Source organism: Polypterus senegalus, chromosome 9, assembly GCF_016835505.1.
Source record: "Polypterus senegalus isolate Bchr_013 chromosome 9, ASM1683550v1, whole genome shotgun sequence".
NCBI lineage: Eukaryota > Metazoa > Chordata > Cladistia > Polypteriformes > Polypteridae > Polypterus > Polypterus senegalus.
Genome location: NC_053162.1, coordinates 168,798,844 through 168,826,196, shown reverse-complemented (window position 1 = coordinate 168,826,196; position 27,353 = coordinate 168,798,844). Strand labels below are relative to the sequence as shown.

Sequence of the window (27,353 nt, the reverse complement as noted above, 5' to 3'; positions counted from 1 at the left end):
ATGCTGTGTCCTGTTTTCTCCACAGTTCTGAGCAGTTGCCAGGAGAGGAGGCATAGCCCCACCCCTATGGGCTTAATTGGCCCCACCCTCCTAGGTTCACAGCCCATAAAGACTGAAGGATGAAGCAAAGAGGTCGTCTTTTGACCCTTGAAAAACAAGAGAGAAGGAGCTCTCAGCTGTTACATTTGGTTTAATGTTAAAAGGCACATCACCATAACAGCAAGGACTAATTTGTATCTTGTTTTTGACTTTTCCATTTTAAAACTGCCAATTAAATGGGGAACTGCTGGCTTGGTACCCCAACCATTGCACCTGTGTCTGCCAAGTTTATCACACAGTATATTGTAATATAAAACAAATGGGGTAATTTAGCTGTAAATAATCATATTTGATCTGTTTACCTTGCAATGATTTATCTTTGTATTGTTTTAAAAAGTTTTTTCATGTTTATTGTACTTTAAAAGTTCCTTCCATGAAATACATAGACATACTGTATGATATTTAAACTTAATGTTCATATTGATAGTCAGAAAAAACAATATAATTGAATCACATTGCAGTTAATGTTAAGTTGTGCATGCTGACCAGGAGCAGGTGCCATTGCCTGGTCATTTTCCATTGAGGAGGGACAAGCTGCACTGTTTACTATCCACCTTTTTAAAGCTGATCCCTGTGTCAGTACAACAACAAAGCTGTCCCATCTAAAAAAGTCACAGCATCTGTCTTAAGGTGGCATGTAAACTTTATGTACTCACTAGATTTAAAATGTTGGCTAAAACATAAAGGCTGCTGTTGCATATCAAAATTTTGGTCCTTCTTCCCTTTTGATTGCTTTTGCTGTGCTCTTCATTATGCTTCATTAGTGGGAAAGCTGAATCTGAACATAGAGGGACACTAAAGAAGTTCTTCTTTTGTCATTCTGCCATTGTCTAGGATAATCATAAGAGTGTTTACCCATCAGTGACAACCCCCAAAAGAATAAATATGGAGGTTCAAAAAGGGCTGATAGGCCCAGATAAAGCAGACATACTTATGAAGCAGCAATTTGGTGACTGTGGTCAAAGTTATCTTGAGGATGTTCTGTCTGAATGAGGAAACATCCCATTATTGAGATGAACTTGTGGGCGGAGCTACTGATAGGATTTCAGTTCCCAGCACTCAGCTGGAGAGCACAGGGCTCAACGGGAGGAAGCAATGTACTTTAAAGGAGACTGCATTCAGCAGAAGGAAAGGATTCCAGTGGAACTGCTGGGGTCTTTCACATACAAAATCTCAATGTACGTGTGCTGAGCAGTAATGGGACCTCCTAATTACCATTGGATGTTATGCATTGAAATTCCATAATAAGGGAAATCATAGTGGGATGACTGACTATGCCACCCTTCCATGAAGGGAAACCACCTCACGCCACTGAATGTTGGATTAATTGCTTCAGCACATTGCCAGGATGATGACGAGTGCTGGATTAACATAACCCTGTAGATCATTTCAGAGTCTGTCACCGCTCCAGTTCTTAGAGTGAATGTCCCCTTAACCCACGTTTAACACTTTTTACTCTTCAACATTAAACTGTTCACCCATTGACTTCCTAAAGTTTATGTTCATTCTATTCCCATTTTCCACTGACGGTCCCCTCCTTCTTTTATTCCCAGGTGTGTTTTCCCATTCTACTGTCCTTCCAACAGTACACAGATGTCTCCTTGTCCTGGGGGGTTCCACCCGGTCAATGTAAGCGGTTTACGCGACTCAATAGAGAAGAGCTGCATGATATGTGATTTTGGGACCTATCGGCTGGGTTTGCCAGGAGAAACTGAGTGCCAGGCATGCCCACCTCGTTACTTCTGCCCATCAGGTGAGTTAGGTTTCTATTTCTGACATCTTCGACCCCAGTGCTAAACAGTGGAATCGGCAAATTGATGCTCATAAAACTGCATAAAAAACAGGTCAATCCTGAACACCACTCATGTCATGTTCGCCCTTTTCACTGCACCCCTACAAGTGAGGCCTTCTGAACCTTCTCCTTATTTTCAGGTACACAGAACTATCTTCTGAATCCATGCCCCAACGGACATTACTGCCCCGCTAGTTCCAGTGTGCCAGTGCCATGTCCACCTGGTTCCTATGGCAACAGCACAAGAGGCAGGAGTCAAGAGGACTGCAACCCATGCCCTGCTGATACCTTTAACCATCTGTTTGCTCAGGAGGCCTGCTTCCAGTGTGGCAGCTTCTCCTTTTCACTTCCTGGTGAGTCCCTTTAAAGTCTGTGACAGTGAGACTCTTGTCCACCTCTTCAACCCTCAGGTACCACTCCAGACACCGGATAAAAGTCCAAGACTTTTTATTAATTAACAATAACGTGCACAAAGCACCCGCCACACTACTCATAAACTAGATTAACAACAATGATACTCTCTCCTCCTCGCCCAGACACTTCGCCCCTCTACCTTCTAGCTCAGCTCAGTCTCAGGGCTTCCCCACAATCCTTTTATACACCCTGACCTGGAGGTGTTCCTGTCCAATCAGTCCACGGTTCCTTATTCCTTCCGGGTCAGGGTAAACAGTCCTTTTCTTCAACCCGGGAGCACGTCGTTCCTTCCTGTCACGTGACCGTGACGTACTCCCGGGTTATAGGGCACATAAGAGCCCCCGAGCCCCCCTACAGCGACTCCCAGTGGCCCCCAAGATATCCAGCAGGGCTGTGTATAAACACCACATAGTCCATGAGGCCCTGCTGGAACTCGGGGCACGATCCTTCTGTCGGGAGAGCTCCTCCTAGGGGTGAGGGCCGGAGCACGAAGCCGGCAGTCCTCCACAAGTTCAATTTGAGTAGGTTGTTGTAATTTGCCCTTGGACTATTTTTTAATAAACCAGGAGGTCTGTAGTGGTAAGTATTCCTTCGTCCCCAAAACAACAACAACAACAACAATAACTCTCACTTTTGAAAAAAGTTCCCCATCACCTCCCAACTTCTCTCTTTTTAAACAGCACCATCTACTGGAGCTTCCAGTATAGCATGTAATTCACAACACAGCATACAAAAGGAATCAACCATCCACTAAAGAAATTGGATACCCCCTCCAGTGTGGTAAAAAGACAATCTGTCCCCTATCCATTGTCCTGAAGCACATAACTGGATAGTTTATTTCAGATTTGACGTTGACGCTATAGGAAAAGAAGTTCTTTCTGCTATCCTTCTTAAATGTGTTTCCACTAAAGTAAAATCTACTTCTTGGAGGTCAGCTTGGATAAATGACTCTCAAAAATCAAATTAATTAACTTTGTTAAGAGGGTCTAACATTTTAGAACATATCTGGCTATTTTTAAGTTTGAAAAAGTAATTGAGTGCTCATATATTGCTTGTAATCTCTCTCTCTATATATATTTAAAAAACCTAAAGTCTGTCTGTCTGTCTGCTTTTCACGAGAGAACTACTTAACGGATTTTATTCAAGTGTTTTTTGTATAATTTGCTTGAACATTCCGGTTGATTTCGTGACCTCTCTCATTGTGCTAAGTATCATATTTTGCTTATGGTGCTGACTTATTTGCGCAAATCCGAGAGACATGCAGCAGGCCAAGGGGGAATGGTGCCCTCCTCACTCATGTGGCAGCCTTGTGGGCGTGTTCCTTACCTGCACTTAGCTAGCGAATGAGAGAACTACTTAACAGATTTAGATCGGGATTCTTTCTAGAATTTGCTTCAACATTCCAGTTGATTTTGCGACTTCTCTCATCATGCTAAGTATCATAGTTCGCTTGTGGTACTGATTTATTTGCGCGAATACGAGAGAGACGCAGTGGGCTGAGGGGACAGGGATGGAGCCCTCCTTACTCACTCGCCAGCCTCGGGGCGTCTTACATCCGCTTAGCTAGTGTACAAGAGAACTACTTAACAGATTTAGATCGGGCTTTTTCCTATAAGTGAACATTCTGGTTGATTTTGGAACTTCTTGTCATCGTGCTAAGAATCATAGTTCACTTGCATTAGCAATATATTTACGTTAATCTGAGACAGAGGCTGTGGGCCAAGGGGAGGGGGAAGCGTGATGTCAGAAGTGGGGAGTCGGGCAGGACCCTCCTCGCTGTCCTGTTTCACTACTGCGCGGGCAGAGCTGCGGGCGATGGCTAGTTTTATTATATCGCCTTCAACCCTTCAACATCTGCAATAAGATGCTGCAGATGTTCTATCAGATGGTTGTGGCGAGTGCCCTCTTCTATGTGGTGGTGTGCTGGGGAGGGAGAATAAATAAGAGGGACACCTCACACCTGGACAAACTGGTGAGGAAGGCAGGCTCTATTGTAGGCATGGAGCTGGACAGTTTGACATCCATGGCAGAGCGACAGGCACTGAGCAGGCTCCTGTCAATCATGGAGAATCCACTGCATCCACTGAACAGGATCATCTCCAGACAGAGGAGCAGCTTCAGCGACAGACTGCTGTCACCATCCTGCTCCACCGACAGACTCAAGAGATCATTCCACCAACACACTATGTGACTCTTCAGTTCCACCCGAGGGGGGTAAACATTAACATTATACAAAGTTATTGTCTGTTATACCTGTGTTGTTATTACTCTTTAATTTAATTTATGTGAATTTCCCCTTAGGATTAATAAAGTATCTATCTATCTATCTATCTATCTATCTATCTATCTATCTATCTATCTATCTATCTATCTATCTATCTATCCATCCATCCATCCATCCATCCATCGAGCCTATATGACAGGCCTGAACCCCAGGGTGCATAGCCACAGACTAAAAAGGCAGGCTTTCAGGCTTGCACAATTCTAAAATGGAGCTAAGGCTTTTAAAGTTTCAAAAAAAAAAAAATATCCCGACATTATGGAAAGATGATAGAACAGTAACAATTAAAACCTTTCCTCAAAAACAGAAATTTTCTTTTATATTTAACAATTTAATAAACAAAAAGGAAATGACAAAAGGCAAGGCAGAAAAAAGGCAAAACCTAAAGTAAACTACCACAGAATACAGTATATAATAAACAAAATGCAGGGATCAAAAACTAAGAAATCCAAAAACTGAAATAAAAAAAAACAAACACTTAGGAATCTGACCAAATCAACGGCAACACTACTGTGAGAGCAGCAGCTTCTCCATTTATACTGCTGGGCATAAATAGGTGGCCCTGCCTCCTGGGGCTCCACAGCTAGGAGACAGGGCAGTTGAAAACACTACTAATACAGTCATAACACAATAGAACATTATATGATAGTTAATAAACATAATTTCAAATAAATAAAATGCAGAAATAACAACCCTAAAAAAAGAATTCATAACAAAAGATGAACACTTATAAAACTAACAAAAATATTAAATAAATAAGAAATAAACTTCAGCCAGGACAAGAGCCCAAAAACCATAGCAACAACAATCAGGAGATGAGAGAGAATGTTGAGTTCAATATCAGGAGATCTGAGAAAATCAAGTTGTTTTTGTCAAATCACAGACCGAAGTCATGGAAACACACAAAGTCATGACTCTTTAAAATGATTTTGAAATAACTAACACATGCAAGATTTGGTGCCTTATCCAATAGATGAACAGGCTGAATGTAGCACACTGCCATCATAACATGTCACGTGACGCTTTCCTCTTTTAATGTCACTTGATCAGCAATGGTCTTAGTGACCACACACAGTATGGCTGTGCTGATTAATTTATTGTGTATTTTTTAGTGAGTTTCTGAGACTTCTTGGTGGCTAATCTGGGGATTCTGAAATCAAGAAATCTCATTTGGACATTTATTGTGCCCTACCTTATTTCCCAAAGAAGTTGTCATTTTTTCACTGTCTTTTCACAATGACATTTTGGATGTTGATGGCAGCGCCATATTGAGGTATTCATTTTGGCTATTGAGGTATTCATTTTTGCTGATGCCAAGGTCAGGAATGGGCATACCATGACGTCTTTAGATTATACCTATAAATGGATCTATAATGTGCCATTTAGACCTCTGTATTTGGAAAACCAAAAGACTTTATGTGTGTTTCTCTGTGCCTTTTGATCTCAGTTTTCTGACTTTCTTTTCTTGTTTATTTCTGATTCTTGTTCATGCTTCTGGCTTGGCGAAACATCAGATTGGCTCTGCACGTACTTCTTTTAGATCACTTTACATCTCCCGATCCTTTAATTAAAATTCTCTCCTAGTATGCCAGCACAATGGCCACTGCCATGCATAAAGAGCAATAGACTTGAGCTGTGGACATCCGGAGCTCCACTCCATTGAGGAGGTTGGCACTTTATATTATACTGTACATCAATGACAACACCTGCTTATAATAGAATTAAGATTAGGGTCAGGGGTGAGTTACATGACTCTAATGAAATAAACCAAGTGACAAAAATCTGCAATCCAAGTGACTCTCCAGTGGAGCTACTGAATCACGGAGCTACAGAGGTCTGCAGCCGGGCCCATCTCAAAAAGACCCACGATGACAGTTCCTGCTATCCAAATCATGATTCAGAATGGTGGCACAGAAACATCACAATGATGATGATAAAAAAAAAAAATAATCACAAGTTCAAAATGAAAATTAAATTCCTGAGCATATGCCAAAATGGATGAATCCAAAACCCCTGAAGCAAAGCACAGCTGTTATGAAGAGGTATGGCAGCTTCTGTCAGGACCTGGCATGGCTAGAATGTATTGAGCTCTTTTGCCCCTGGCCTTGCCTATCTGTGTCATTGTCATCTTAACCACATGACAATCACATGATAGAAGGGGAGGAGACATCTAAAAGGGGATCTTGGATGGTAGGGTTTGTCTAGCCTGGCAAACATTGTGAGCCCACTTTGGGCTCTGGTATTGAGCTCTATTGTGCCTTTTGGTCTCTTTCTCCTGATTATCCTGCCTTACACAACATTTGTTACACTTCTTTTGTGATGTCTCCAGTGCCAGTGCAAGGTTATTTTGTGCCCAACGTCAAGCTTATTAGTGCACCAACCAAATGATCGGTAGCTAACCTGTGCGGCTAGGTCCATGTGATCTGCACCCTGGCCGCATGTCTAAGGTGCCGGCCCTGGATACCCCTTTGAAGTCAGCTCTTTGTGATCTGCATGCTAATGAGGGTTTGCAATGCCAAGCACAACTTACAGTCTCCCTCATGCCCCAATTGGGTACATCTTGTCATTTCCCCTTCCATGTCTTCTGAGACTCTTCATTTAAGTTTTAGAATCTGAATATGATGGAGGAAGAGACAGCATTTCATCTCTTGTACCTTTGCATGAATGCCCTGCTAAACAGTTTTTCAGTCACTGAAGATCTCCTCAGGCAACCAACTTACTCCACTGCAGGATTCTTTACTTCTCCAAATCAAATCAGCCCTTTCCTCTTACAGATTTGAACCCTTGACTTATCTGAAACCAACAATTGTTGTGTAATTGATTTATGACTTGTGTTAAATCATGCAACTGAAGCCTCACAGCTGAGCAGCCCTTCTCCACTCTTTGTGTTTCATCACAGGTGCCATTTCCTGCGTATGCAATGGTTTGAATCGTGCCTTTCAGCCATCAGATGGCACCTGTATCTGTACGACTGGCTTTGTTTACTATGACGAGCTCGGCCAGAAAAGTTCTACAGGAAACAGCGACGCAGACTGTCAGCCGGAGGTGAGAGCAGCCATAGTTGTTTAAAGCAGGCCCACCTTCTGCTCCTGTCTAACTCAGTGGCGTAGATCGAGTTTGTGCCGCTCGGGGCGGGGTGCTGCTTCAAACTGCTGCCTTCCAACATATCTGAATATGTTAACCTATTTAAATAGAAAATTAAAATGACGTATAGAGACAAATGAAGATAAATTTTGAATATATTTATTAATATATAGAGAAACAGTAATACTTTTGCACATAGAATTATTTATAAGCATCAACTAGACAAGAATACAGTATAGAAACTCTGATAGGCTGTGTTCTAATTATTAGTTTAATATAATTACGCTGTGAAAACCAGAACCAGCGCAGTGTACAAGTGATAGGTGGGGATGATTTTTGTGCAGAGCAAAAATGCATTTGGATTGATAACAAAACGAAAATACTAGATTCTATCTTCCTAGAAATTATAATTGGTGTTTCTGTTTATTTTTGGTATTGCCTCATAAATTTCAACTGCTGTGTCTGATGGCGTCACAGAAGGACAGTCTGAAAATTATATTTGAAGCATTTGTTAATACAGATCAGAGAATTTTACTTTTTTCATTCATGAGTGATATTTTTCCGAACCCTGCTGCTTACACAGGAATTGTACTGAGCCTTTTGGCCAATAAGGCCGCCCCAAATAATGTGCTGCCCGTGGTGGACCCCCCCCTCCGCCCAGCCCTAGCTATGCCACTGGTCTAACTACCTCCACGTTCCCATGATGCTTAATTGGGTGACAATGGCAACTTCCTCCAAATAGTGCCACTCTGGCATAACTTCGTAAACTGTGTTTCATATTTATGTAATTGCTTTATTATTTAAAGACAATATTTCATATGATCAATTGGTCAATGTTTCATTGTTATATATTCAGATTATAGTTTGTTTTTGATTTTGACAAAGTATGTACTGCAGTGTTTCCTGCCTTGCGCCCTGTGTTGACTGGGATTGGCTCCAGCAGACCCCTGTAACCCTGTGTTAGGATATAGCAGGTTGGATAATGGATGTTTGGACAAAGCATGTAAGCTGCCAGTGTTTATATTCCATTTGTTTTTGTGGGTGGTTCCCAAGAGGCGGGGCCACCTGCCAATCACCATCAGGGCCTCTGCCCTTATAACTCTGGAGGGTCTCCCACAGTTCCTGGCGGTTCATTTCGAATGTACAAAGGAGTCGGTGAGTTTTCTTATATTTTTATCTATACTTAGTACTTTATTGGATTTTTTGATCGAATTACTCAGTCTTTTGACCACTCTTTAGATACTGTATTGAGACTTTGCTTACTTTTGGATTTACCTTTAGGAAACATTGTTTGCCTTTTGTGCTTTTCAGAGCTTAACAGTGTTACTGAATATTTGTCTTATGAAGAATGAATATTTTTATATTTGTGTTTGCCCTTGTTACTAGCTGGGTTTGATGGTTTCCCCCATTAGTGGGCATTTTTGCAACTACATGCTTTGACCGCTTCAGGACTTGGAACCTAGTCATAACACTCCATGTGTCCCATAGCTACATTCCTTGTGTTTTCTGTGTGGAACCCCAGAAGGTGACTACAACAGGCCTTTCAGCCCAACAAGCTTGTCCATCCTGTGACGTTGAGATTTGAAGGTCCCCAAAATCCTTCTCTCTACCACACTACATGGTCACTCTTCCACGTGTCTGCGGTTCTTCGTAAGAAAAAACAAAAAAACAGACAAAAAAATCTTTCTAACATTTGCGCGAAATCTGTCCTTAAAAAACGTTTGACTATATCCTTGCGTTCTTGATCCAGAGTTTATCTTAAAGTAACAGCTGGGATCCACACGACTAATCCCTGTAAACACTTCAGCCATGTCCCCTCTTAATATCCATTTTCTTAAATCAAAAGGTTGGACTCCTTTCGTCTCAACTAATAATTCATTGCGCTCAGTCCTGAATTAGCCTAGTCGCTCTCCTCTGAACTTTCTGTAGCACTACTATGTCTTTGTGTAATAATCATTTTGTGTTGGACCCTCAGAAGTTCATTACGAGTTGTGAAGTGCAGTTCATTTCTGTAAGGAACGTTCTGGTTTTGTGGATATTTTTGCTTCATTGTCTGGGATTACTGATGACCTGCCTTGTGTTGCCTTTTTAGGCATACCATTTTGCCTTATTTTTATATTTTCTAGTGCTTTGCCATTTTTGTATTTATTTATTGTTATTTAATACATCTGTTAATTATTAAGGAACATTGTTTTTTTGGCAAGCCAGATTTGTTGTAAGCCTTTCCCTTGAAGGGCATTTTTGAACCTTTAAAGTCTAAATTCCATTTTGGGCCTGTGCAAACCTTGAAAACTGCCTTTTCAAGTTGGGGCCAGGCAGTCTGGGGTGAGGCTTATTTCTGAATTAAATTTTTCTGGCTTTGGGTCTCCTTTTATTCCCTTTTGTGCAAATCCCTCATATTCAGATGACGGGACCCTTGTGCATTATGCATTTTGGTGATCCTCATCAATTCATTTCAATTGAACTTACTTAGACGTAAGCACTAGTCTAAATAGTTGGTGATTTATCATGGTCTGGGCCTAAAATGACGTCTAAAATAAAGATCCATGGCCCATTTGTTGCATAAAATATTTCCAAAATTTAGGGTACACATGAAATATGTCCAGATATTTTTAAAAAGTTTTTCATAAGATATTTTCATTCTGTATGTTGTAAAAGTCCTAGAAATGCAATGCCATCCACTGCCCCCATCACAAGATCACAAATTTAGGGAATGTTCCACAGTTTTTGTTAATCAAATTTTTATGAATTAATTAAACAAATTAATAGAAATCAAACACAGAGCCATAAAAAGCATCAATAAATAAAAAAACAACCAGCCTACAGCCTTGGGTACTGCTGGTTTGTAGTCCCAAATGTGGCACATCACCTGCATTGTGAGGGGACATCAGTTTTGGCATTACGGCCATGTGGCATGATTACCTGAGGGTGATCCAACTTGTAGGATCCTCATTGTTGAGGACCCGAGCAGCTGGACAAGGCCATGGGGACTCCCACGTAACAGCTGGTTGTGGCAGACAGATGGTCATTTTGGAGGGTGGGACTGGACCACGTGTCTGCCTGGGGGGTTGCCAACCAGGATCCCAAGCTGTTTCATCGTGTGGTGGGTGTGGCTGTACCAGTGCATGCTCGCCAACCTGACCTGACCTACAGTTCCAAACAAAGGGGACGAGTTTCCTGCATGAACAAAAAAACACTATGTTGATGCCAGGTCAGAGCTCTGATCCAAATGCTTCTAATCAAGCCACTAATCAAGCCACTCAGAGGACTGCCATGTTTTTCTTTCTTTTGATTGAGTGTTTTTTTCTTATTGCAGTTTGTTCTTTAAATGTAACAGAGTCCCAAGAAATGTCTTCACATGTGCACCTGTCTTCTTCTCTATCTCCCTCCGCTGTTGTTTGCCTTCAGTTGAGTGAGCGATGTGCATCTGGAGAAGTGAGGCTGGCCCACTCCAGGAGGTGCGTTCTTCCTGCAGCCCACCAGTGTGCATCTGCCTGTGGTGGCCGAAGTGGAAGGCTTGATGCAGACCTGGGCATGTAAGTCACCTTTTCCTGCTCAGTCAATTACTAAGATTACAAAAACAAAGGGTTGGGGATGTTTAGTTCCCGTTTAGTGTCATAGACTGACGCAATGAATAGGACTTTGCAGACTTGAGTCCAGAATAGAACTGACTAATACAGAAATGGTTAACATATGTATAATGAAACAACAGGAAGTGATGTAACAAGAAAGTGGCTGTCTGGGATCAGAGTGACATCATATGGAGGTGGGACCTTGAGGGGTGGAACCAGAAGTAACATCATAAGGTGTTCTTTAGCCAGACGTGATTATTAGACTGGTTCTTCAGCTGTTCTGTGGGTAAAAGAGTAGATAGAGTTAGAGTACAGCACCATCCCCTGGTCTGGCAGGAACATGCAATTAGCTGAGCCCGTGAACTGTCTCCCAATCACACGTGAGTGACAGGTTAAAGCGAAATATCTGGAGATTTATCCCTTTTGTGTATAAAACAGCAAAATAATTCTTTACGAGTGCAACCAGTGCTTATATCATGCCAGAACTATCCTTTCAGTAGAAGGCATGAGGTCATTTTTAAAGGAAGAGGAACCAGGAGATAAGACTTCAAGTCATAAAAATGGGCTGATATTTGTCACCATTAAATCGATACATCTAAACCAAAACATAAAACCAAAATGTAGTCGTAATTCAGTAGCTTAAGATCAAAACATTACTAGACATGTTCTGAATTGGTATTCATTTTTGAATTGTTTGAAGCATTTCCTGTGTCCTTCTTTGTGGTTGTGTACATTGCAGAACACAAATCCAGCACTTGCTTGCAGACACTGAATGTTTTTCAGAAAAGTTAAACATCTGTAACATCTATCAGCATTGTCATTATTGTGTATCTATGAGTGTAGCTATTTGGTGACTTTGCTTGTTTATGTTTGTCATGGTGTTACCAGGGAAGTGTGACATGTGACATCAGATGGGCGATGGCATAAAGGTCGCATCCTACACTTCTTCCTTACCTGAGTTTTGTAGCTGTGCACAAAGCCTCTCGCTAGTGGGGGCTTCCTTTCTCACTTTCATTTTTGTTAAAGAACCTTTAGCAATACAAACATCTATGTTGACTACTTGGATTTCAACCCATTGTAAATGTGTAGCACAGCTAGTAGTTAACACAATATAATAAAAAAGTCCAGAAAAGTGCTCAAGAAAATTAAACAACTATATATTCGATAACACGATATATCAAAAACAGAAAGAAATTAATAATATTCAACCTTATGAAAAACACATCAGGCTCAAAACAAATGTTACCACGAGACTCTTTGAACTTATTCATAAAGATGCCCGAATAATTTAGGATTACCAAATAAATATTCTATAAATAATAATAATCTATCTATTATAAAAAAAAATCTTGAGTTGTGATCAAGTCCCGCCCTCTTCTCAACCATTTACGGTTAACGGCCCATGCCCACGGTCCTCTCATCTCTCATTTGTGTGAATGCTTTTGACAGTCACAGTTCCTGCGCTCTCAAATATTATACATTTTTACGTTTTCCTCACTTTAAGTTCCCAATAAATGAAAACTTATTATGTCCAAATCTTATTGAAGAATTTCATCCCGAAGGTTATCAACAGAAGAAATGAGTACCACTGAGAAATGATGTGATGAAGTCAAACAAATTAACACGAAAATTGTTAAAACTAGGGAAATTAGTTAAATGCATATCATTAGACTATGCTGAGACAGTTGGTGGTGATCGTGCGGAAGATGAAAACATCAACTTACAATATCCCGTAGAATATCTACAACCGTTAGTACCGTCCAGTTTTCCACCGGCTGAATTACTGTTGAAAGAAGGATGTATCGTAATGCTATTGAGTAATTTATGTCTGAGTGATGGGCTATGCAATAGGACGAGGTTAGTTGTATTCAAAATTGGTGGAGCAATTCTGACATGTAAAATTGTAACAGGTGACAAGAAAGATAATGTAGTACCGCAGATAACATTAGACACCAAAGAAGATCTTGATATGCCATTCGTATTAAAACGTTTACAGTTTCCTGTTAGAATAGCTTTTGCTTTGACAAGTAACAAATCACAGGGACAAACATTCGAAAAAGTTGGTTTGTTTATTAGAGAGAAAGAAACGATATTCAGTCATGGGCAGTTATACGTTGCGTTGTCACGATGTAACTCCAAACACGGAATCAAAATTCAATGCGATATTGACAAAACGTTAATTCCAAATATTGTTTTTACTGAAGTTTTACAGTAAAAGTGTAAGTTTAAAAAGTATTTGTATATTAATTTCAAAGCTAAACAGAATGAAAATGTATAATGCAACAAATACCTCTAATACAACATGAAACATACTTTTCTTTCAATTTATTATGTTTTACTATATTTTAATATGGTTAATTACTCGCTGGAATGTAAAATAGTTAGGGCTATTATGCATGTGTAACAATTCCCATGAAAATAACAATCTGTTTAAATTGTACATCTGCTTCCCCATACGCGAGCGGCAGAGCCATGAAACAGCGCGCAGCCTCCTAGTAATAATAATATTAATAACTAGCAAAATACCCGCGCTTCGCAGCGGAGAAGTAGTGTGTTAAAGAAGCAATGAAAAGAAAAGGAAACATTTTGAAAATAACGTAACCTGATTGTCAATGTAATTGTTTTGTCACTGTTGTGAGTGATGAGTGTTGTTGTCATATATATATATATATATATATTTACACACACACACATAAACATATATATATATATACATATCTATACATATACACATATATACATACATATATATATCTACATATATACACACACATACATACATACACACATATATATACACACAAATACATATATATACATACATACACACACACATATATAAACATATATATACATATACATACATATCTACATATATACACACACAGCTATTTCGTATCAGTGCAATACGCTGTTTGTTAAAACGGTTGACTCTCGCTCTTACGTGCAATAACAAATCAAATCATTCAGTTGTCTTTGCTCATATGTCATTTTAGAGCTGGACGCCTGGCATCTTTTTTTGGCCACAAGTTCGTTTCTGTTTGGTGTGAGGTTCTGTGTTGTGGAGATTCTCAGGATGGATTGCAGGTGCTCATCAGTGAGGCGACTCCTGTGTGCTGTTTTGTTAGTCTTTATCACTGAGAAGAGCTTCTCACACAGATATGTGCTACCAAACATGCACAAGGTTCGAGCCGCATGTAGACGGACTTTTTTTGTTCTTCAAAGTCACCAAAGCGCCGTGCAAACTCAGTGCGCAATAACTCTAGCTTCGCAATAACTTGCAGCATCATAAGGTAGACTTGATTAACGCGTAAGTGTTCGCAAGGCAGCTGAAGCGCTGCATTATGGGATCTGTAGTTTATTGTGTTACCAGCGCTTCATATACCCGGCTTTAATAACAATAATACAGTATATAAAATGATCTCGGGCGGATATAATTACACGCCGGCCGGATGTGGCCCGCCCTTGAGTTTGACACATATGGACTAAATAGAACTTGAAAAGATATATTTTTCAAATGTGATCGCGCAATTCAGATAGAGTTGACGCCAAGACTACAGCCTGCATGCCTCAATGAGTCATCCTCCCTCGCTCTTACTTTTTACCGTTCATCTAATGAATACACTGAGTATGGCTTTACCAAAACAATCATTGATGGCGAATAAAGTATCCATTATTCGAGTATGTAGAGCGGGATATATATATATACATATATATATACCCGTATCGCAGCGAGAAGTAGTGTGTTAAAAAGGTAGAAAAGAAAAGGGAACATTTTAAAAATAACGTAACATGACTGTCAATATACAGTATTTGTTTTGTGAGTGTTACTGAGTGTTGCTGTCATCAAGGATTTGATTATCATTATTTCTTTCAATCAGGTTCGTATTTGTAGGATGTGTTGTGTTCAAGTTACATTCCGTGTTTGTCAATCGCTGTAAAGATGACAGGTTTCATTCATCGATTCGCTTCTTACTGCATCAATAAACAGCTCGTCTTCTTCTTTATCTGAGACCTGACACACTGCATGCACGGGTTTTTACACTGTCTTCCTTTAGCGGACATTGACTTTTTCCACCGTTTGCTTTGTTTCCGCAGTAGCTGGATTTATGAATATGCTTATCAGACACTTCATATTTTTTGCTGCCTTTTCAATTGTGTAATTCGGTTTTTGTTCAGCTCTTTGGTACTGTTGCTTTTATCTGTGCACTCGCCAGTTCACGTGAGCCACTCGTGTACATGCATCGAAGGTTCCCAGCTGTGCTGGTGCCATCTCGTGCTATGTCCATGGCTGTATTTAATGTTACCTTAGTCCTGGCACTTAAAACTTTCTCTCGCAGTTTCGCTGAGTTTGTGTCAAACACCACCCTGACCATCTCATCTTCCTCTCCATAAGCACAGTCCTTCACCCGTGAATATTTACCCGTGGCAGTTTGCTATTGGATTGCCGCTGACGGACGGCCTTATATGGGCAGGCACTAAATTACAAACGCCAGCGGCAGCCTGTCTATGAACTTAATTTAAAGTGTAGGTTTACATCGTAATTTGTTTCAGAAGTAGCAGAACTCATGAATATGGTTGTATATGTCACTCGCTCGCTTCTTATTGTTTCGCTGCCTTCTCAATTATATAATGCATGTTTTCTTGAGCGCTTTTTGGAGGTCTTCCTGGTTTTCTATGTACTGCGTGATTACGTGGGAGGCGTGATGATGTCACATGAAACTCCGCCCCCACGGCGTTGAAGCTCATCTCCATTACAGTAAATGGAGAAAAACTGCTTCCAGTTATGACCATTACGTGTAGAATTTCGATATAAAACCTGCCCAACTTTTGTAAGGAAGCTGTAAGGAATGAACCTGCCAAATTTCAGCCTTCCACCCACACGGGAAGTTGGAGAATTAGTGATGAGTGAGTGAGTGAGTGAGTGAGGGCTTTGCCTTTTATTAGTATAGATAATAATAATCCACATCATGACACCAGTGATCTTATCTCACTTCCTAGAACTATGAATAGACCTACAGGTCATTTCAAAGTTAAACTACAGAACATCTGACCAGAGGTGAAGTCCAACAAAGCTACAGTATATTAACAGTGTGCTGATGCCCCCTTCTGCAGCTGCAATGTCTCCATGGCTGCTCCTTTAGATTGTTCTCCCCATGGACCACCTGAAAGATCTGGTCAGGGTTTACACATCTCCTCTGCTCACACTTTCTTGTCTTACTCTGCAGTTGCCATTGCCAGGAGTACACTTCATCTGAAGAGGTCTGTGGCACCGCCTGTCAAGCACAGATGCCCAAGATCATTGCCAGTGTCACTCCCGATGGGCCACTTCAAGTGAGCCTCATGGACCAAGAGTCAAGAGTTATTAAGAAATTGGTGAGTAATGATCGGAAGCCTTGTTTGGAAGTCTTGATGGGATCTGGGGAACATATAACAACAAGTGTCCATCTTTAATCACAGCGTATTGCTGATGTCTTGGGCCCTGAAGGACCTTCTGAGAACCCCAGAGAAGCCCACTTCATTCTGTTTCAGCCAGCAGGGGTCTATGGGGTGATCCTTCTAGCCAACATGGAGATTGAAGATGTCCTGTCAGGTGTGTGGTGTGGCTCATTACACTGGGTAGCAGGGTGGTGGAGTGTGCAGGGCTTTCCAACTCACTAACCTTGGGATATCTCTTTCAGAGATGGACCCTGCTTCGAATGTCAAAAGGGGACGTAGCTACTACAAAAATGATACCCTTCCTGTCATTTCTAACCCAGTGATATGTGTGAGGCCGCAGACCATGCTTATCTTTCACATTAGCATTGACTCCATGAGTGAGTATTGTTGGCCTTTCCACCTTTATCTGCTGTGCAAGACTACCTGAATATCCAGAGAGGACACATTCAGCTCTGTCTGGGCTCTTACAGTATGTATCTTTGATATTATGGAACCGTAAACCACAAGGCAGCAGTGGTAGACAGCACAACTTGGGATTTGATTAAAGGAGTTTGGTCTTCATCACTGATTCCTTGTGTGATCCCGAGCGAGGGGCTCCAGTATTACAAATATAAAGGCGATTACAACATCGGAGTTTTGAGGCTGTACAAATACGCAATGGGCTTCCTTAATGGCAAGAATGGAGTTTAGGGGTGGCAAGTGAGGTGACTTCCCCAGGCCCCACGCCTAAGGGGGCCCCAATTTTGAGGTCCACATGTCCTGTTTGAGTGGATTTGTCAAGTTATATTCTCCAGTATATTTGGAGATGCTTCTAAGAGGAACCCTTATTATGGCGTTATTTCAGTGCCACTATTCTGAGCACACGTAAAAAAATATTGAGCGCACGTAAAAAAAGACTGCAAGTGCAAGTGTTGCATTTTGAAGAGAAATTTATTTTGAGCGTACAAAAGCTGAATTTGAGTGAACAAAATTCATTGCTGCGTGCAAAAAATGTATTTCAGTGTTTGCGCTTATCCATATACACACACACAATAGCACCCCCTCTCGCTCAGTTTTTTCATTTGCGCTTGCTCGCAATGTGTTGCTTGCGCTCACAACATTCTCTGCTGCGAGCGCTCAACTCTCTGTACACCGTTATAAGTGTGCCACAAAACCAACCAATCACAGACTTGGTTTCAAAAATTCTGATTGGCTCTTACGGTCTCCAATCAGCTCGCTAGCTGCTGCATTCCGGAAACAGTCAGTTGGCATGGTTGTATAATGCAACTACATTATACTACACCAACGATAGTCTTAACAAATAATATATTTTAAAATAAAATAATTAAAGATATTATCCGCAAACTGGGGTTTAATTGAGTTTAGCTGGATTTAGCTACATTTCGGACAGTTTCCGGAATGCAGCAGCTAGCGAGCTGATTGGAGACCGTAAGAGCCAATCAGAATTTTTGAAACCAAGTCTGTGATTGGTTGGTTTTGTGGCACACTTATAACGGTGTACAGAGAGTTGAGCGCTTGCAGCAGAGAATGTTGTGAGCGCAAGCAACACATTGCGAGCAAGCGCAAATGAAAAAACTGAGCGAGAGGGGGTGCTATTGTGTGTGTGTATATGGATAAGTGCAAACACTGAAATACATTTTTTGCACGCAGCAATGAATTTTGTTCACTCAAATTCAGCTTTTGTACGCTCAAAATAAATTTCTCCTCAAAATGCAACACTTGCACTTGCAATATTTTTTTACGTGCGCTCAGAATAGTGGCACTGAAATAACGCCATACCTTATTGCATATCAAGACTCAGAGTATACTTGCAATTTGGGTACTTTTCAAGAAGAAGCCATGTTAATTTCTGCCTGACACCACATCGCATTTCACACTGTCATGGTATGGTCATAAATTATGAGTTGCACTTTTTTAATAGATTATATCATTATATTTTGATAAAGTCCACATGTTATTGTGGAAAAATTTAGCTGAACACTGTAATAAGAAAATCCTGTGTATGTTAACATTATTTTTATTAAATTTGCGTGCACATTTATACAGTCCACACATACTGGTAACAGTGTTTGACGTAACCGGCCCCACATGGGGTTGGTCAGCCCAAGGCCCCGCACACTCCTAAGGCCGCCTCTGCTTAATGGATAAGGTGTGTAACTGTAGACCATAAGACTGTAGGCACATTTTTCACCAATGACTCCGTGTGTGACCCTGAGTAAGTCACTTCACTTCAAGGTTCCAGTATTAGAAATATAAAGACGATTATACTATTGAAGTTTGTAAGCTACTAGTCAGTGTGCTTCCAAAATGGCTGTGGTGTTTGTTTGTAAGCCATAATGCTGCAGGGTCAGTTTTCACCACTGACTCCATAGATGACTCGGAGCGACTCACTTCACCTGCCAGGGCTCCAGTATTATGACTATATAGTCAGCTATATCATTGACGATTCAAAGCTGAAAAAGTAGACAATGCACTCCCTTAGCAGCTAAAGTGTTTGACTGTAAACCATAAGGCTGCAGGCTCAGATTCCCCACTGACTTCATGCATGACCCCTTAGTGAGTCACTTAACCTGCCAGGACTTCTGCAGAACTATAACTATAAAGTTTATAATAACACTTTATATTATAACTTTTAATATTTGATAGTGTGGCACCCTAGTGGCTAAAGTTTTGAATTGTAATCCACATGGCTGCAGGTTCATTGTTCACCAGTTACACTTTATGTGACATCTAGGGGGTCAGTTCACCTGCCAAGGCTCTAGCAATAGAAATATTAAGTCCATTATACCACTGTGGGTCCTGTTAAATTGAAAAAAGTCCATTATTATACCACTGTGGGTCCTGCTATATTGAAACAAGTCCATTATTATTCCACTGTGGTCCTACTAAATTGAAACAAGTCCATTGTTATTCCACTGTGGGTCACGTTAAATTGAAACAAGTCCATTATTATTCCACTGTGGGTCCCGTTAAATTGAAACAAGTCCATCATACCGCTGTGGGTCCTGCTAAATTGCAGTAGCCAACTGTGTGGCCCTCTAGTGGCTAAGTACTTGACTGGAAAGATGCCACAGGTTCATCCTTGAGTGATCCTGTGTGAGTCTCTTTGCTTAGCAATATTCACTCAGTATTAAAGTATAGTCCACTGTACCACTGAAAGTTGTTGCCCTGTACTGGATAAGAGGCTTGACTGTAAACCATTTGACTTCTGGTTCAGTGTCCACTATTGGTGCCTTGTGTGACCCGGAACAAATCACTTCACTTCACGTTAAATTGAAACAAGTCCATTATTATTCCACTGTGGGTCCTGCTAAATTGAAACAAGTCCATTATTATACCACTGTGGTCCTACTAAATTGAAACAAGTCCATTATTATACCACTGTGGGTCCTACTAAATTGAAACAAGTCCATTATTATACCACTGTGGTTCTACTAAATTGAAACAAGTCCATTATACCACTGTGGGTCCTGTTAAATTGAAACAAGTCCATTATTATACCACTGTGGGTCACGTTAAATTGAAACAAGTCCATTATTATACCACTGTGGGTCCTGCTAAATTGAAACAAGTCCATTATACCACTGTGGGTCACGTTAAATTGAAACAAGTCCATTATTATACCACTGTGGTCCTACTAAATTGAAACAAGTCCATTATACCACTGTGGGTCACGTTAAATTGAAACAAGTCCATTATTATACCACTGTGAGTCCTGCTAAATTGAAACAAGTCCATTATTATACCACTGTGGGTCCTACTAAATTGAAACAAGTCCATTATTATTCCACTGTGGTCCTACTAAATTGAAACAAGTCCATTGTTATTCCACTGTGGGTCACGTTAAATTGAAACAAGTCCATTATTATTCCACTGTGGGTCCCGTTAAATTGAAACAAGTCCATCATACCGCTGTGGGTCCTGCTAAATTGCAGTAGCCAACTGTGTGGCCCTCTAGTGGCTAAGTACTTGACTGGAAAGATGCCACAGGTTCATCCTTGAGTGATCCTGTGTGAGTCTCTTTGCTTAGCAATATTCACTCAGTATTAAAGTATAGTCCACTGTACCACTGAAAGTTGTTGCCCTGTACTGGATAAGAGGCTTGACTGTAAACCATTTGACTTCTGGTTCAGTGTCCACTATTGGTGCCTTGTGTGACCCGGAACAAATCACTTCACTTGCCAATGGTTATTCAGAATTAAAATATACTCCATTGTACCACTGTAAGATATGGCTCTCTACTAGACAATGGGCTCGACTGAAGACAATATTGGCTTCATTTTAAATTTGCAGTAGTGGCACCTTGTGTGACCATGAGCAAGTCACTTCACTTGGCAATAACTATCGGATATACTCACGTATAAGTCGGGTCTTGAAACATGAAAAATCGATCATAAAATCAGACCCAGACTTATACGCCCGTTCAAATATGTGACGCTTATATTTTTTTTCACATCTTCTTGCCTCCTCCACTCTCTCACCAGTTTCTCAGACACATTGAATTTTGTGGCAGCAGCGCAGTTAACAATTTCTTTCGCTACTTCAATGACATTTAATTTAAAACCAGCTTCATATTTTCTTCTGATCGAACGTTCCATCATAGATAAGGGATGCTGTTACGATAAAGGTGTATGAAGATTTGAGATACAAAAAACACAAATCAGTGCAGACGTTGCTTCGGAATAGTTCAGGTATTACCATGTGGTCACGTTGGCACAATAGAGAGACGTTAGAAGCACCCACTGATACAGCGCATTACCGCACACACATACAAAAAAAAGGCCGTGTGCTCCGTGTTTACTCGCTCAGGTGGGCGTTAGCATATCATAATCCCTTGTACCAATAGCGTGAGTTTTCCGTATTCGACTTATATGACCGACATTATAAAATACCAGAAATTATACGGTAAAATCAAGTCCGCGAGTATATATGGTAATCAATATTAAAATATATTACTGTATACCCCATTATGCTTCTGTAAGATGTGGTCCTCTACTAGGCAATGGGCTCAACTGAACACAATATTGGCTTCATTTTAAATTTGCACTACTGGTACCTTGTGTGACCACAAGCAAGTCACTTAGCTTGCCAATACTTATTTAATATTAAAATATGCCCCAATTGTGCCACTGTAAGTTGTGGCCCCTTTACTTGGTAATGAGCTCGACTACAAACCATATTTGTTTCATTTTCAATGTCCACTGCTGGCACCTTGTGGGACCATGAGCAGGTCACTTCACTTGTCAGGATTATAGAAACAGAAATATCAAGTCCATTTCACCTGCCAAGGCTCTAATAACTGGAATCTAAAGTCAATCATTCCATCATCGACTTGTTCTTGCACTTTTAAGCAGAGTGGTTCCAATCTGGTTAAGCGGGCTATGCTGTAAATCGTAAGGCTGCATGTTAAATGACAACAACTGACCTCATCCTTGTGTGACACTGAGGAGGTGTCTTTACATTTCTAGAAACATGAAGTCAGCCTTTAGTAGCTTAGTGCATAATAATATAACAGTGTCACATTAGATGACGTTTCCAGTGATTTTCAGTCATAGCCTTCATTCAGTCATGGCCATATGGTCACCAGTAGAGGTTAGGAACTGTGCACGCGGTGCTGGCCCTCAGTCATTTTGTTATCGCTGCTCTGTTTAGATACATTTGAAAACTCACCAAAAAGGGGAGGGAGATGCCATTCAAGAGAGCATCTGATTGGTGCATTTCAAGTCCACAGCCTGCTACAGTAGATGCCATGTGGAATACTGAGGGGGATAAGGCCCAGGTTCTTCATGGCACTTGACCTGATTTGGCTGTGAGGACTCACTGAGCCTCAGAATGCAGAGAGTTTGATAAACATGGCTGTGTGTTAGGTCAGGCTTTCTTTCTTTAAGTAGATGAATGTAAGCTAGCAGGCTGATCTTGCCTCTCATTTCCAGATCGCACTCTGAGTCATTTCCCAGTGTATGAGAAGGACCATCTATTCAGTAGCAATCCCAGCTGGGACTTTGGCTCATTCCGAAGGCTGGGCCACCTGATCCTGGAGACACATTTCAACCTTTCCTGGTGAGGAGATTTGTTGTGGCTTTTGGACTAAGGTTCTTGTAGTTCTGGGCAGCAACAGGTCACTTTTAGAAAATAAAAAAATGAAAGGTGAGGGCTTCCTGATTTAAAAAGGTGGAAGTGGAATTGGAAAACGGGCAGTATCTGTAGTCATCTTGGCGACCACAGCTCAGGGTCAGACCACCAAGCACTGACCAGTGGTGCACCCGCTTCTCATGGCCTGTTAAGGGGAACAGCTGGTGGAGCTTCTTGACACCTCTTATTGTCCTCATCCACAGGTTTGCTCATGTGTTCACTGATGTGGGGCACTATGTGTTTCTCGATAATGCTGACCTGGACCGCAGCTGCTTTGTAGTCGTGAGCAACACCGGTGCCATGTGCCCTACTGCCATTTTCCAGCCATCGTCTCCCAATCAGCTGGCTCGCCATGGCTTTCTCAGACAACGCCAGCTCAACCTGACCCCAGACTGGGCCATCATTACAGGTACCACTGTGGCTAAGAAGATCTTCAAGTTGACTACATGGCTTTATCTCTTTCATTGTTATATGCCAGTCACATACTCCTTCTGCTGTTGACTATGACCCTTGTGTTTCATTATGCTTGTTGGTACTTATTGTGAAAGGCGCTATATAGAACAGACTGTGTTTTGCCAGTCACTGCTGCAGTGGGCCTCCTTAGATTGTCCCCCACATTTTCATGTCTGTTTTGGCTCTAGGTGACAATCTTGCAGTAGAGCCCAATGGAGGTACCATGGTCCCCTATTTTAGCAGCCCAGGTCAATCACACGCTGCCAGTGTAATATACTGGTTAAGACACTGGATTTTATTCTCCAAGTCTGTTGGTTCAGTTGTGCCAACCTGCCTGTGTCTTACTTGTAAAAAAAATTCAAGTGACCAGTCATATTATGTGATATCCCTGAAAGTCACCCTGGGTAAAGGTGGCAGCCAAATATGCAATGATGACAATGGATTCCTTATTATGTTCCTCCATCTGTGTTCTGGAGGGTGTGCAATGCATGCCATTGCCAGTACCACCAAGCACCCTGCATGGCCAGCTGTCTGGAGGGTCCTTCTTTTCTGAGGGTGTTTAGGTGGTCAGCAGGATCATGTGACCTCTGCTCTTCTTGCATCTCCTCTTGCAGGTGTGCTGGGCTGCTTGTTGCTGCTGGCCGCTGTGCTGACTGCCTCTGCTTTGGTGCTGAGACCCCATTACACCGAGCTGTGCCCAAAGTCCTGCTGGAAACCCAGATGGCGCAGCCTGGGAGAGCCACAAACCCGCCAGGGTTGTGCCTGCAGGGAGAGGTACCTGTGAAGGGCTGGCAGTCTGTAATGTACAATGGAGGTGCAGGGGAGTGAAGTGCCAATAAAAGTTGTGAACGGGGGTGATGGTCTGCCATTAATATTCTGAAGGAAACAAAATGACTGCCATTTCGTTCAGTGATACTTCTTCAAGAGTTTTGTATAACAGTGGATTTGTTTTAAAGGATAATCTGGGTGTGCCAGCCATTCATGTCCAATTTACAGAATTCATTGTAGGACAGGTTTGAAACCTTAAAAGCCCCTCAGTAGTCGCATCCTGATTTCCTGGGAATTGGGCCAGTGAAATAGATGAGCTCTCATTTGTCGTATGGTTAGCCATGCTGTCGGCAGCTGCGGTGACTCTCTGGAGTGTAGACTAAAGTCGTTTCGAGTGCTGGGTGCTCTGGTTAGTGGGATCATTCTGGTTGTTGGGTTCAATTCCTGTTGCGGTTAGATAATTGCCACAAGGTGTCCGATCAGAAAGCGAGGATGTCCGTTGTATTCATTATTTATTAAAAATGCAAATCCAAGGTGCTTATAAATCCATATATTCCTTTATACTGTATATTCAGGAAGTTATTTAAGTAATATCCACTTTTTAAGGAGGCACAACAATTCTGATTCAGGAACATTCTTGCACGTGAAGAATGCAATATGAAGAGTGTTGTAGATGAGAAGTTATTAGAAAAGTCTACTGGAATGGTTAATGAACAACAATAAGCTGAAATTCTGCTTGACAGGTGCCAAAATAAGCCCACCGCTTTCTCTGAAGATGGCTGATGCACCATTTCTGTGGAAGGTCTCAACACTGGATGGGGGGACAAAACTGTTTGGGTCAATCTCTTCAGGACAATAGAAAGCTGACCGATTGTACTAGAAGATAACTGGCAACCTGTAGAGGACAAATCAGGAAGTGCTTGCCGGGGAACAGTGGATCTTATATACAATTCCAGTTCCCATCACATATCTATGGGGTCTTCTACTGAAGACATGCAGGTCAACTAACTGGCAACTTTAAGAATATAACAGCTTTGACAAAGGAAAGGAGGCCATTAAGTCCCTTGAGCTTGCTTGCTCTGCTTACAGTGCCTATAAAGAGTCTTCACCCCCTTGGATGTTTTCGCAATTTATTAATATAAAAAATTAATTATTAATACATTTTTTGACACTGATAAACAGGAAAAGGCTCTTTAACAGATCTCTGCAAAATGGTCTAAGTTAATTACAAATACAATACAATACAATACAATACAGTTTATTTTTGTATCGCCCAAAATCACACAGGAAGTGCCGCAATGGGCTTTAACAGGCCCTGCCTCTTGACAGCCCCCCAGCCTTGACTCTCTGAGAAGACAAGGAAAAACTCCCAATAAAAACCTTGTAGGGAAAAATGGAAGAAACCCCGGGAAAGGCAGTTCAAAGAGAGACCCCTTTCCAGGTAGGTTGGGCGTGCAGTGGGTGTCAAAAGTAGGGGGTCAATACAATACAATACACAGAACAGAACAAATCCTTAATACAGCATAATAATAAAAATTTTAGAAGTACGGAGCATAATTTAACAGTAGATGATATCACATAATAAGATTTGGATATTTTTAGAGACCTGGAGACCTCATCCATCTAGCTACCTCCCCATTTGGCCATTCCACGGCTGAAACTTTGCTCCGATGAAAGGACCCCTCTTTCCCATGATTCCTGTGATCCTCCATCAGGGATGACTTTACCATAGGCAGGCAAACAACTTGGCAGGTGGGCCGTGGCACCAAGTGCCACATTTAAGTACTGAGAAGAGAAACAGAATAGGTGAGGGTTAGTATTCAATTCTGATTCTGAAGACCAAATGAGGTCTTACTTCCAAAAATAGGCTGCAAGGCTCCAGAAACTAAATCAGCCTGACCCCAAACTTGAGAAGCAGGTTTCATGGTGTAAGAGTACAGACACACCATGATAAGGAGTTGGGGCAACACACTGGTGACCCCCATATAGTTGGAGTGCAGCAACACCAGAGAAGACATACAATAATTGTGCAAATGTCTTTCCACGTGCAAGTTCCAAGATGAATTGTTTCAAGATCTTCTGGTCTTAAATTCTTTTTGTAGGAAGAGGCGGGTCCAGGTGGACAAACACTGGAAGTGACGTCAGAGGTGTTACAGCTGTTGATCATCTGGTCTGCAGACGGAGGAAGAGAAAAGGAGTTAGGGTACAGTGCCATCCCCAGGAGTGGCAGGGAATTACAATCACCAGAGCCCTTCAGCTGTCCACTATGTGCCCACTCATGACAATGACTTGCACGGACTAAAATAGACCAGACCTAAAGAAAATATCTCATTACAGGGAATGGGGAACAGTTGAAAACCGCACAATTACAGAGCAATATTCCAGTATATTTAAAGATTTTTTTCACAAAAGTTTTTGTGAACAAGCGAAAGAGCAAAACTGGGGCAAAAAAGGTGATGCCATAAATGGCAAATTTAAACTAACGCAATCCTAACTCCAATAATAATGCTAATCCAAAAACAAATACCAAAAAATCAAAAACAGAGAAAAAAACACTTACGATGACAAAGAATCAAAATCCAAAGAATCCTAGAGAAACTTGAAGAGTAATAATTAATAATTAGTACTGAGGTCTCCCACAGTCCAAAGACATGCGGGTTAGGTGAATTGGCGATCCTAAATTATCCCTAGTGTGTGCTTGATGTGTGGGGGTGTGTGTGTGTGTGCCCTGCGGTGGGCTGGCGTCCTGCCCGGGTTTTGTTTCCTGCCTTGCGCCCTGTGTTGGCTGGGATTGGCTCCAGCAGACCCCCGTGACCCTGTGGTTAGGATATAGCAGGTTGAGTAATGGATGGATGGATAGTACTGAGCTAATCTATATAGTCCTGGAGGCCGCCCCCCCCCAGCCTCAACGCAAAGGAGACATGGCATGTAAAAAACAGAGCTAATGAATGCATAAACAAAATATGTAATAACATAATAAAAATAATGGCCCCAGTGTGTGCTTGGTGTGTTTGTGTGTGTCCTGCGGTGGGTTGGCACCCTGCCTGGGATTGGTTCCTGCCTTGTGCCCTGTGTTGGCTGGGATTGGCTCCAGCAGACCCCCTTGACCCTGTGTTCGAATTCAGCGGGTTGGAAAATGGATGGATAATAAAAATAAAATATAATAAAAGGCAATACATAAGCAAAACCATAATAATATTCAAAAAAGGAAAGAAAACAAACATAATTTACAGGGTAACATTTCGTAAGATAAAGAAAAAAATAAATAAAAAGAAAAAATAAATGAGCCCCAGATGAGACCCTGGCTACTTCTTAACAG

At 41.4% G+C, this 27,353-nt stretch overlaps 1 protein-coding gene across 1 annotated transcript in view; it reads left to right on the top strand.

Annotated features, from left to right (window-relative positions):
* The window catches only part of LOC120534928 (multiple epidermal growth factor-like domains protein 6), a 56,162-nt gene extending 32,049 nt beyond the window's left edge, over positions 1-24,113 (top strand). The window contains exons 25-34 of the mRNA XM_039762432.1: positions 1,653-1,852; positions 2,032-2,244; positions 7,486-7,631; positions 11,079-11,206; positions 16,471-16,618; positions 16,703-16,835; positions 16,924-17,058; positions 22,615-22,741; positions 23,017-23,222; positions 23,881-24,113. Of these exons, the coding sequence (XP_039618366.1) occupies positions 1,653-1,852; positions 2,032-2,244; positions 7,486-7,631; positions 11,079-11,206; positions 16,471-16,618; positions 16,703-16,835; positions 16,924-17,058; positions 22,615-22,741; positions 23,017-23,222; positions 23,881-24,050 (1,606 nt within the window). The 3' untranslated portion in view covers positions 24,051-24,113. The remainder of the gene's footprint in view (positions 1-1,652; positions 1,853-2,031; positions 2,245-7,485; positions 7,632-11,078; positions 11,207-16,470; positions 16,619-16,702; positions 16,836-16,923; positions 17,059-22,614; positions 22,742-23,016; positions 23,223-23,880) is intronic.
* Positions 24,114-27,353: the final 3,240 nt, after the last annotated feature.